General features: G+C 46.6%; 2 protein-coding genes across 2 annotated transcripts; one reads left to right on the forward strand and one right to left on the reverse strand.

Moving 5' to 3' along the window:
* Window positions 1–1,249: 1,249 nt before the first annotated feature.
* LOC125506155 (tryptophan synthase alpha chain-like) lies at window positions 1,250–3,787 on the forward strand. Its single transcript, XM_048671017.2, has 7 exons — window positions 1,250–1,596; window positions 1,674–1,995; window positions 2,395–2,471; window positions 2,575–2,652; window positions 2,760–2,837; window positions 2,963–3,022; window positions 3,128–3,787. Exons 1-7 carry the CDS (start codon window positions 1,357–1,359, stop codon window positions 3,260–3,262), a joined length of 990 nt encoding a protein of 329 aa, XP_048526974.2. The 5' UTR covers window positions 1,250–1,356; the 3' UTR covers window positions 3,263–3,787.
* Window positions 3,788–8,889: 5,102 nt separating this feature from the next.
* On the reverse strand, window positions 8,890–11,043 carry LOC125506156 (endo-1,4-beta-xylanase 1). Its single transcript, XM_048671019.2, has 3 exons — window positions 10,915–11,043; window positions 10,291–10,824; window positions 8,890–10,190 (listed from the first exon to the last, which is right to left on the reverse strand). The coding sequence occupies exons 1-3, from the start codon at window positions 10,927–10,929 to the stop codon at window positions 9,075–9,077; spliced, it is 1,665 nt and encodes a 554-aa protein (XP_048526976.1). The 5' UTR covers window positions 10,930–11,043; the 3' UTR covers window positions 8,890–9,074.
* Between the last annotated feature and the right edge of the window lie 912 nt (window positions 11,044–11,955).

An 11,955-nucleotide genomic window follows, 5' to 3' on the forward strand; every position in this document is an offset into this window, starting at 1 on the left:
ACCGCCAAAGTAAAAAGAAAAAAAAATTACAACCAGTTCCATGGAGTATCCAGCAACGACTACACGAACTGGAACAAGTTGAAGGCGTTCCACCGCCAGTATTCATCCTTTCCTAGAGTCGGGCAAATATTGTTGTAGCTGAAAGTCGAAAAATTATCAGCGCACGGAAGCAGCAACTGTCACCAACGAAGAAAAACGTAGATCAGAAGGACCGTAGCTGCAAACAGAGTAACAACCAAGCGCATGCCCAATCAAGATGGAGCTGTCGAAGACCAATGTTGACCGGATCCAAACACATCCATCAAAGATCAAAGCCGAGCAGACCCAAACAGATCTGTGAGGGACACAGCCTCACATGCCCTCCATCAATGCTTGATGCACCGCTGGAGCATTGATAAGGCGAGATGGATATTATTTTGAGTCTAGGACGTCGCCGGAGCCTTGCCGCCTTCACCAAGATACTGAGCACCGTAACCATGGCCGAAGCATCGGTGACTCAACAAACCTAACTATAGGGGGAAGGAAACCCCAAACTACCACCACCACCAAATCCAAAATTAAGACGTCATATGCATGTGCATATAGAGCCTCTAAACACGCCCTGACAATCACGAGCCAAATTGCGAGTATTCTACTCCCTTCGTTTTCAAATATTTGTCTTTTTAGCGATTTCAACAAATGACTACATGTGAAGCAAAATGAGTGAATCTACACTCTAAAATATGTCTACATAGTACATCCGTATGTTGTAACCATTTAAAATGTTTAGAAAGACAAATATTTGAAAACGGGGGGAGTAGAAGCTGAAGGCCTGGTCAGGGGCTGCCTGGCTGCAAGTCTGCTGATTACCACAGGCGCGGAGAACACGTGCTCGTGATACAAGCACAACATACATGTGCAGTGCCGTGCCGTGATGTGATGCCATCGACTGATCAGTCAGTCCTCTGGTTGACTCCACCACTAGTTTTGACGTCAGCCACGTGACGCTCGCTCACCGGTGAACGGGAGCCCGGCCGGCCACGCCGTTTCCTCGCCATCGGTGCCACTGTACGTACGGTGGACGCATCACATGAAGGAGCATGCGCCTCTTCTCCGCCGAGCGCGAGACACGTTCTTCACGGTGAAACGCGTCCTGGGTTCCTCCCCCACCACACTGCACCGGTGCCTCCGTCTCCGTCGTCCTGCCCTGCCAGTGACTCTTAGCTCTCTGTCGCCGCGGAGTCCCCTAGTATATAAACGCGCGCACACCCCCAGTATCCAACCCATCCACGGTTCAAGCCTGACCCAGCTCTCGACTCCAAGTGCTAGATACAGTGAACAACTAGTCAAGTGCGTAGCATCGATCCGTTAGGCGACATGGCTTTCGCGCTCAAGGCGCCCCCCTCCACGTCGTCCACGGCTACGTCGCTGAGCCACCCGATGCGCCAACGGCATGCGGCAGCCGTGACGGTGGCCGCGCCGGGGAGGCTTGTCGTCCGGGCGGTCGCAGCGGTGACCGCGCCCGCGCCTTCTGCGAAGCGCGCGTCGCGGTCCGCGGCCGGCGAGCGCGGCCTTTCCGTGGCGGAGGCCATGTCTCGGGTCAGGGCGAGTGGCAAGGTACGTGCCCCCGAGCCTAGCTATGAAGGATGAAGCTGAGTTGACCAAGGTTTAATTTCATTGTTGCGCGTGCGCAGACGGCGTTCATCCCGTACATCACCGCCGGCGACCCCGACCTGGCGACCACGGCGAAGGCGCTCAGGCTACTCGACTCCCTCGGCGCCGACGTCATCGAGCTCGGCATGCCCTTCTCGGACCCCTCCTTGGACGGGCCGGTGATCCAGGCCTCCGCTGCGCGGGCGTTGGCTGCCGGCGCGACCACGGACGCCGTGATGTCGATGCTCAAGGAGGTGACGCCAGAGCTGTCCTGCCCCGTGGTCATCTTCTCTTATTTCAACCCCATTGTGCGCCGTGGGACGGGGAACTTCGCTGCCGCTGCCAAAGAAGCCGGTGTCAAAGGTAACTAGATCAATTACGACTAGCTTATTCGCTTTGAACGAAACCAAACCGTTTGAATTAATATGAATGTGCAGTTGCCATCATGAGTTTCGATCCGATGTGTAGTTTTCTCCAAAAGAATATGAAATGAATAGTATTCCTTTTTTTTGCGAGGTGAAATGAATAGTATTCTGAAGGAATTTTATGCTCATCCACAGAGAATTTTCCGAGGAAATCCTCTAAGCTCTTGAAATAGGCTTTCGCCTAAAAAAGAGAGAGAGAAAGAAATAGGCTTTCGCCCGCTTTATAGATAAAGCAGATATCCTTCAAACTAAATGAACCCTTAGCAAACTAATTATTTCAACCGATGTTTATAATACAAATGGATTTACTAATTCACACTCTTTACATGTACTCCAGGTCTTATCATACCCGACCTTCCATACGACGAGATATGCGGTTTCAGGAAAGAAATCGTCGAGAACAAACTAGAACTGGTATGTGCATGCCCCCTCAAGATTAATGCAATGCTAGCAGAACTCGGGATTAAGCGAACCAGTCATTAACAAGTTATATGTTTTAAACCAATGATGAATGTAGATTCTCCTTACAACACCAGCTACACCATTAGAGAGGATGAAAGAAATCACAAAAGCTTCAGAAGGGTTCATTTATCTTGTAAGTGCACAACACATGCGCAAAATCCTAACTTCTTATTCCAATTTTGGCTTTGTGGTCGATCCCATAATTAAAATTTTATCCTCTAACTAATTTGCATCATGCAGGTAAGTGCCATTGGAGTTACAGGAGCCCGGGCAACCGTAAACCCACATCTCAAGGATCTTCTTCAGGAGATTAGACAGGTTTGTAGAAAAGAATTTTAGAACCATCAAATTAATTAAAGTTAACCAGAAAACAAATAGTGTCAATTTTCCCATCATTATGTTGAAAGTATCACCGGTCACATATCTTTTATAATGGTCTGCAGGTCACAAACAAGGCAGTGGCGGTCGGCTTTGGCATATCAACCCCGGAACATGTTAGCCAGGTAAACAACACACAAAAAGATTCACCAAAAGTTGTTAATCTTGACTGCAAAATCTCAACAAGGTAATTACATTGCTAACATCCACTTATAAATGTACATATATAGATTGCCGACTGGGGTGCAGATGGCGTGATCATTGGCAGTGCAATGGTGAAACAGTTGGGTGAAGCAAATTCTCCAAGAGAAGGATTAAATAGGCTAGAAGTATATGCCAGGAGTTTGAAGAATGCACTCCCATGATATGAAATTAACATAGTTAATTATTTAGCGTGGCGAGCCATCATGGTGGTCAAAATTTTAATGGGTACGTAGAAGCATAGAAGCTATTGCAATTTTTGTGTCACAAAAAGACGGTATTGTTTACTTTGTGCTTCCTCTGTTCATAAATATAAGTCTTTCTAGAGATTTCAATATGGACTACATTCAGAGCAAAATGAATGAATCTACACTCTAAACTATGTATATATGCATCCGTATGTAGTCTATATTGGAGTCTCTAGAAATACTTATATTTAGGAACAAAGGGAGTAGTTAGTATTTGCATTTGCTTTGGTTACTTTGTTGTGCTACCTTGGTAGTGTTAATATTGAGTGAGTTGCACAAACTCCCAATTAAATGGGAACTTGTAACAATTTACCCCAACTTTTTTATGCATGTCTGGTAGGTATCGCTCACAGGTCACGCGTCAATATGTAATATATCTGCTCCTATTTCTTACTTGTTCGATGGAATAATCATCAATGGTTTGCCAGTGGCCTCTTGTGACATTGATAAAGTACTTTCATAGTTTCATATGGAAGCTACCATGGTAAATTATGTGCATGTCCTCAACAACATATATTTTTTAATAAATGTCAATTTTATCAATTCAAAATGTAGCATCAAGCGAATAGAAAGCATGATAAGCAACATACATCATCTGCATAATAAATATGCACACAATCAACTCTAATAGTTTGACAAAGCAAACAAAAAGGACATACTGAAAACATTAAAGTCATATGAGACCGGAACTATGCCTATGCCAAGATAGGTGATGGATGGATCTGATGATCTGCAGAGATTTTACATGCGACAATGTTGTTGTCCCCACATACATGTGTAACTCCTAACACTAATAAAAAATTCAAAATTCTCAACTGTTTCAAATGATTCATAATGAAGTGATTCCAAAAATCCATCAATATGGAGTTTCTTCATGTGCTTTACACCAATATGACCTAAGCGGCGGGGTCCTGCGGTTGTCGATGATCGACCAACTGGCCCGGCTTGTTTAGGGTCTACAAGGCACTTTTTTGGACGGATTGGTGGTTGAGCAAAGGAAAGATAGAATATGTTGCACCCAACCTATTTGCTTGTGTCAACAAGAAGTCACTAGGACACACACAGTGAGAGAAGGATTGAATGGGGTTGGTGGCCGGATGTGAACCCTAACATGCAAGAGCGTGCGTTGGTCGAGTTCTTTCGACTCATGGATTGCCTTAACGATGTTCAGCTCATGGAGGGCACTCAGGATGCCAGCATGTGGTCTTGGGAGTGCGATGACAATTTTTTGCTCAGTGGGCCTACCGAACATTCTTTGATGGTAGAGCTGACAACGCTAGAGCGGCTCAAATTTGTAGGTTACGTGCCCCAACATCATGCAATATCTTCGTCTGGCTGGTAGCCAGAAACTAGTGTTGGACTGCAGATAGACTTCAAAGGCATGGCCTTATGCATCCACTTTGCGACCGGGAGCCAGGAATGCCCCAACATGTTCTCTTGGCTTGTGTGCTAGCAAGATAGGTGTGGTTTGACATGCTCGAGGGGTGGGGAAAACCACAATGGATGTTTAATCCAAACTCTGAGATTATGGATGGGTGGACTTCGATTGACCCAGGCCCAGGGCTCTCGAGAGATACTTGTACGACCGTGACATTTGTGGCTTTGGCGACAAAGAGGACCAAACAAGATGTTCTCTTCAATTGGGCATCACCTTCGTCTAACACGTGACTTGAGTAGGTAGCTGAGGAAGAACAGAGCTGGAGGACGGCGAATCTATTATAGAGTGATGGGTTTGTACCTTTTAAGGTGGTAGGTTGCCGCGCAGCAAGTAGTCGGCGTGAGGAGTGTTGACCTATGTGGTCGTTATGTTGATTGTAAAATGACGATGTAACCATCTTGGCATTGCTATTGTATGATACAGATACGTCTATCCTTGAAAACCTCTAGGACTATTTAGTAATAGTACAAAACACAAATTGTATCAGACCAGATCAGCCACCTAAACACAAATCTGGCAACCGGTTCGCACCATCCATAGATACAAAGCAAGTGGAGCTCATTTTTAGCTAGAGCTCGGCTCTCATTCTCTTCCCAAGTTCACTCTTGATCATGAAATCTTATTCTCCCCCACATGGGCCAGATTTGCATTAGCCGCCTGTTCCGCATGTTCATGAAGATTCGGGCATAGCTCTTGGGCCTGGCTAGGAACTGCTTTGAACTTCGTGCGATGCAGGCCGAACAGTGTATGCGGACTACCAAACAGGTCGGAAACTTTCTGTGCGGGCCTGGTTGGGCCAAATGCAGGCAACCAAACACACCCCTTGTGCTTTTGATCTCCGTCTTCAAAGCACCGGCATGATCTCTATCATCACCGGTATGACAACATGATCTCCATCATCATGCCGCCATGTGGTTGTCTCCGCCAATTATTGCTTCTACGACTATTGCTAACTCATAGCGATAAAGTAAAACAATTACATGGCGTTTAATGATTGACACACATGTCATACAGTAAATTAAAGACGACCCTATGGCTCCTATCGGTTGCCGTAGTCATCGACATGCAAGTTGTGAACCTATTATAAAACATGATTATCTCATACATCAACATATATCATATCAGGTTTTGACCATACCACATCACAACATGCCCTGCAAAAACAAGTTAGACGTCCTCTACTTTGTTCTTGCAAATTTTACGTGGCTTCGAGGGCAAACTATAAGAACAATTCTTATCTACGCAAAACCACAACGGTGATATACACGTTGCCTTTTAACCTTCTACAAGGACTGTCATTGTCAAATCAGATTCAACTAAGGTGGGAGAGACAGACACCCGCCAGCCAGTTTTATCCAATACAAGTTGCTTGTTACACTAGTAGAAAAAGGGGCTTTGGTTCGGCCAGAAAAGAGCATTAGTACCGGTTGCATTACGAACCGGGACTAATGTGAGCATTAGTCCCAGTTCGAGCGGCTAGGGCACCATACATGCATTACTCCCGGTTCAAATGGGACCTTTAGTCCCGGTTGGTGCCATGAACCGGGACTAAAGGGTGCGATGCCCATTAGTACCGGCTCGTGGCATGAACCATGAACCGGTACTAAAGGTTAGACCTTTAGTACCGGTTCGTGCCACGAACCGGTAGTAATGGTGCAATTTTCAAATCCTACCCCCCTCCCCCGTGTATCGCCTTTTCAGTTTTGTGAAAAGCAAAAGAAAATGATAAAAACTTCAAAAGTTAAAATCTTTCGAGATGTAGTTATGTTACTACATCTACTAGTTAGGAAAATTTAAAAACTTAAATTTGGACATGTTTTGCAAAAAGTGTAGGGAAAATGTAAAACGGCTATAACTTTTGCATATGATGTCAGAAAAAAAACATATAATATATCAAAATGTTCAGCACGAAAATCCGCATCCGATTTTGACAGCCTATGGCCTGTTTGCAAATTTGTAGAATTCTCAAATTCCAAAAGGAAACAAGTTATGCTCAAATTTCAGTTTTTTTAAAAAAAATTCGTTAAATCTGGTCAAACTATGGTCAAACTACTTATTCAAAAAGTATTAGTGTTACTAAATAATTATTCAAGAATATTAGTGTTACTAAATAATAATTTCAGTTTTTTTGAATTTTGGTCAAATCTGGTCAAACTGTGGTCAAACAATGGTCAAACTACGTATTCAAGAAATATTAGTGTTACTAAATAATAATTATTTTTAGAATAATAGTTTTAAACTCAAACAGTGAAATGTGTGACTTCATGCTCAAGCTAAACTCATGAGGGTTAATAGGATTGACATCTTAGTATTGTCAGCAAAACAACAAGTGCAGACTTGGAAACGAGGGATAATCAGGCTGGGGGAGTGGGAGGATGGGTGACCGTCCGGAAAGTTAGATGATTTGGAATGATGAGGGGTGATTAGAGATTAAATTGAGCAGTGATGAGGGGTGATTAGAGATTAGAGGTTAAAATAATTCAGAAATTTGAAAATCGAGAAAAAATTCAATTTTTTTTAAATTATTATTATTTTAAAAAAATTCAAAAAAATCCTTTAGTACCGGTAGGTGTTACCAACCGGGACTAAAGGTGGACCTCCAGGCAGCGGCCACGTGGAGGGCCTTTAGTCCCAGTTCTGGTCCTAGCCGCTTCATCCCACAATACTGTCGAATCCGAATAAGACAAGGGAGGTAAGCAATCTGAACATCAACTCCCATAACGTATTTGTGTTCTACTCGTGCATATACATCTACGCATAGACCTAGCTCATGATGCCACTTATGGGCAATGAAGCATGAAAATCAAAAATCTTCCTACGAACACCCAACCGAGAAATGACATTTGATAGCACACAAGGTATTCCTCCAGTATCCGAGAGTGATATGATCTCATGGTCTAAAGAACAGATACTTGACATGAAGAAAGTTGTAGCAAATAACTAAGTGATACGATCTGATGCTAAGCTTACGGTTGGGTCTGTCCATCACATCACTCTCCTAATAATGTGATTCCGTTATCAAATGACAACTCATGTATATGATTAGGAAACCTTAACCATCTTTGATCAATGAGCTACTCTAGTAGAGGCTTACTAGGGACACGGTGTTGTTTATATATTCACACATGTATTTAAGTTTCCGGACAATACAATTATAGCATGAATAATAAACATTTATCATGAACAAGAAAATATTATAATAATCAATTTATTATTGCCTCTAGGGCATATTTCCAACAGGTATTAAATCCCTTATTTTATAGTTGTTGTTTTTTGTTATCCCAGTTGCGATTTTCTCTTCTTAATATTTGTACTTTACTCAGTTGACAAAAAATAATTCAGAACAAATCTTTTGAACAACATAGGCAATTTTCTCTTCCTAGTTTCATTACATTACTCAATTGACAAAACTTTTGTATAATTATAATGATCAATAGGTTGTTTGCTTTAATCATCTTACAAAGTACAATACTGTTACCTTATATCGAAATGTGAAAATTGTACAACCTTATTCCTGGACGTGCCGTCCTTTCAGTCACCATGTATGTAATTAGATTGATCACACATAGATAGCATAATTAAATTCAAAGTACATTGCACACTACAAATTTGAACTATTCCGATGAAAGCTCGATCATTGCAGGCCCCACTCTTGGACGGTCCGTCCTCGTCCTCGTCGTGAAGCCCCTTCTTGTACAGCTTGAGACGCATGTGATCCTCGACGATGAGCCCCAGATGCATCCGTCAGAGGTCAGCCTCGTCCTCGTCCTCGTCGGCAAGCCCCTTCGAAGTACTCAAACCAAGCCGTCCCCCTAGTCACTTAAACATGGGGCCCACACATCATTTTTTTCATTAAGTGATTAATTAGATTAAAGAACCTATGCATTGGAGAGTTTGATTGTTAAGCTATTTAATATGCTTAGCATCTCATCTAAGCACCCATGCAATGGAACCAGCCTTATGTGTTTTGTCGTTACTACTTAGTCCTACAGTTGTGGGTATCAGTTGAAATTCTTAATTACTTTCGAAATGTGGTTTTGTGTTATATCTCAGCTGCAATTTTTTCTTTGTAATATTATTACTTTAATCAATTGACAAAAATAAATTAGAACAAATCTTTTGAACAACATATGTCATTTGCTTCAATCATCTCCATCGACATCAGATTTAGGCAGCACAATACCTTACATTTCTCTTACAAAATACAATACCCATTACCTTGGAAATGTGAAAATTATACAGCTTATTCGTTCACGTGTCGTCCATGCATGTAATTAGATAGATTCACCGTCAGGCATCGACCAAATCCACGAGGAGAGGAGTGTTGTCCCCTTTCTCCACGGTGAAGGTCTTCAGCATCTGCTTCCCCGTCGCCGTCGTGACCTCCACGACGTATCTGCCATGGAAGCCCCTGAATTTGAAGTTCCCATCGCCGTCGACGTTCCCACGCGCGTCCGTCTTCCATTCCTTCTGGAGATTCAGGAGCGTCTGGCCTGCCTCGTTCACGGTGCCGTCGGCGTCGACAAGCCAGGCGTCCTTGCGCCACATTTTGCCCTGCATGATGCCCCAGAACACGACGCCCTCCACCGCCGGGTGCGCGTACGCCTCCCGGAGCACCACCTCCAGATCCTGGGCGCGGAGGCCAACGTCGGGCTCGCACACGTCCAGCTCGGTGAACCAGACGGGAATGCCCGTGGCGGCGAGCCTGTCGAGGGCGCCGCAGACGACCTCCCCGACCGGGTTGCTGACGTGGCCCTGCAGCCCGATGCCGCGCACCACCGCGCCGCAGCTCTGCAGCCATGCGACCTGCTCGGCGTACTTGTCGGGAGTCGCGTTGGGATCGTTGGCGCACTCCACGTTGTAGTCGTTGACGAAGAGCGCGGCGTCCGGGTCCAGGCGCGCGACCTCCTTGAACATGAACGCCGGGACGTCCTCGTCGCCGAGGCGGTCCCGGAAGAAGCGGCCGTGCAGCATCTCGTTGTCGACGTCGTAGTGCGGGAACCTGCCGGCATAGCGGGACACCAGGCTCTGGATGCGGCTTTGGACGGCGGACCTGAGCTGGTCGCGGTCGAGGTTCTTGACCCACTTCTGCACAGCGCCGTCGGCGGACCAGAAGACGCAGTGGCCGCGGGCGCGCTTGCCGAGGCGGTCACAGAAGTCGAGGAGCGCGTCCGCGTCGCGGTAGTTGAGCTGCCCTTGCTGCGCCTCCGTGTGGTACCACTTGAGCTCGTTCTCGAAGACGGCCCAGTCCATGTGGTTGGTGAAGAAGTCGACGAAGGCTGGGTTCTGGATCACCGTCGTGTTGATGCATGTCCCGAATGGGAAGGCGCTATCCATCTGCACAACGCGCACGGACGCCGCTCCCGTCGCCGCGCCCAGCTTGAGGACCACGTCCCTCTTGCGCGCCTGCATCAAGTATGCATCATTACGTGCCGCGTCAAGTATGCATGCAGAGCCATGCATGGAGGTGGCACATGAAAACATGGTTACGTGGACGCATGCTTACCTTGTCAGTCTTGTCCCTGAGTTGCCCGAACCGCGCCTTGCGGTCCGTTTGGAAGACACGAAGATCCATGACCTTGACGTCGACGCCGGCGAGGGCTCCGTGGACGTAAACCGCGGCGCTGCGCGGCTCCGTCCTGAGGCGGAACGCGCCCATGATCTCCGTCCACCCGCGCGCCTCAGCGCACACCGCGCCGCACTCCACCAGGGTCTCGTTGCCGTTGTCGTCCTCGTCCACACCAAGGTTGACGCGCACCGTCGCCCGCTCTGCGCCTGCGCCCAGGCTGATCCACCCGGCCACGCGGTACGTGACCCGAGGCTTCAGGCCGCCCGTCGTGATCGCTTGGCGCAGGCCGTCCTTCTCGTCGGCGCGCCCCGCCACCAGGATGTACCGGCCGCTGGGCTTGTTGCCACCCACGGCCACAGTGATGGGGAGCATGGCCGTCTCCTCCTCGTTGTGCACGGACAGCGCCGTCGTGCGTGAGCCGAACGGTGCGCAGCCGTCCTCCATTTTGCTGCTGTGGAGCAGGTTCACGTCCTGAATGTGCACCATGCATGCATGCATGCAAACGAATGAGCTAGACCGTGTGATGCACTGGTGCTACCACTACTAAAGTACGGCACATACCTGAGCGCTTCCCATCTTACGCGAGTGGGAGTGAGAGACGGTTGACTTGTCAAGGGGATCAGTGTGCAGAAAATTTGCAGCCGCCTCAAGTGCTCTCTCTGTTGTGGTCTGCAGTGGGAGTGAGGAGATGGGTCGCAGTGGCTGCGGTATTTAAAGGGAAATTTTGGCGGCGGCCGTCGATGTCGAGATAGATATGGTTTACTAGTCGTTACTACTATATATACAAAGAGTAACCGTGAAGAAAAGAAAGGGTTGCCAGCCAACTTGCAGCCGCCTCACTTGCATCTTGGCTGCGACGATAATGTAAGTAAGTTGTTTAATCAAGCGTAGAGTGTTGTAATGCATGGCTTCAAGATACAAAAAGGGCCAAAAGCGTTGTAATTAACCCGGGATAGACACACACACACACACACCCAGTATCCAGTGGTCACACATCTATCATGAATCCAGGCCTCATTCATGCACGCAGCTTATTGCCTCAGCCGCTTTTTCTAGCTTTACGCTGTTGGCTTGCGGTTTCCTTCCGTTTCGTCCGCGCGCGTGAGCCATACCCACCATGCACGCTTGTAATTGGACGACGGCTGCAAGTTGTAGAGAGAGAAAGCTAGCACGGAAGATGCAAGTTCTTTTCTTTTTATTAGGGTTTGCGCGCTCGACCATACCCCAACACCGAGGAAGAGGATGTGACATACACCTATGAGTCTATGACGGCCCGCTGCTTTCTCACCAGGTTGGCGCGGTAAGGTTTAGGGTTTAGGGTAGTATAGCATGTCGTTGGTACAAAGCTAGATATACTCCAGAATACAACACTTTACTTTAGAAGACCACAGAAGAGAAGGACTTTTCCACATTTTTGTCAACCAGACTCGTTTCGTACCTTAGCCCTTCATATAGATGTCACGGGTCCTTTCATTGCAACAATTGTATTGCTCATATGCCATAGTATAGAGTACATGGGCTGCGAGATCTCAACCGTATCCGCTATACAAGGGAAGGATCGGAAGATATCTAAGCTAGTAATAAATAAATACAAGAGATCCT

Source organism: Triticum urartu, chromosome 5A (genome assembly GCF_056163025.1).
Source record: "Triticum urartu cultivar PI428250 chromosome 5A, HENAU_Tu73, whole genome shotgun sequence".
Taxonomy (NCBI): Eukaryota; Viridiplantae; Streptophyta; class Magnoliopsida; order Poales; family Poaceae; genus Triticum; species Triticum urartu.

What these genes read in the sequence shown, in the direction of transcription:
- LOC125506155 (XM_048671017.2), top strand. Translation starts at nt 1,357, where the DNA reads ATGGCTTTCGCGCTCAAGGCGCCCCCCTCCACGTCGTCCACGGCTACG. An exon ending in TCGAGAACAAACTAGAACTG is followed by an intron (nt 2,472 to 2,574) that starts GTATGTGCATGC and finishes TGATGAATGTAG; the next exon opens with ATTCTCCTTACAACACCAGC. An exon ending in CAGAAGGGTTCATTTATCTT is followed by an intron (nt 2,653 to 2,759) that starts GTAAGTGCACAA and finishes TGCATCATGCAG; the next exon opens with GTAAGTGCCATTGGAGTTAC.
- LOC125506156 (XM_048671019.2), bottom strand. An exon ending in TCAGGGACAAGACTGACAAG is followed by an intron (nt 10,191 to 10,290) that starts GTAAGCATGCGT and finishes TACTTGATGCAG; the next exon opens with GCGCGCAAGAGGGACGTGGT.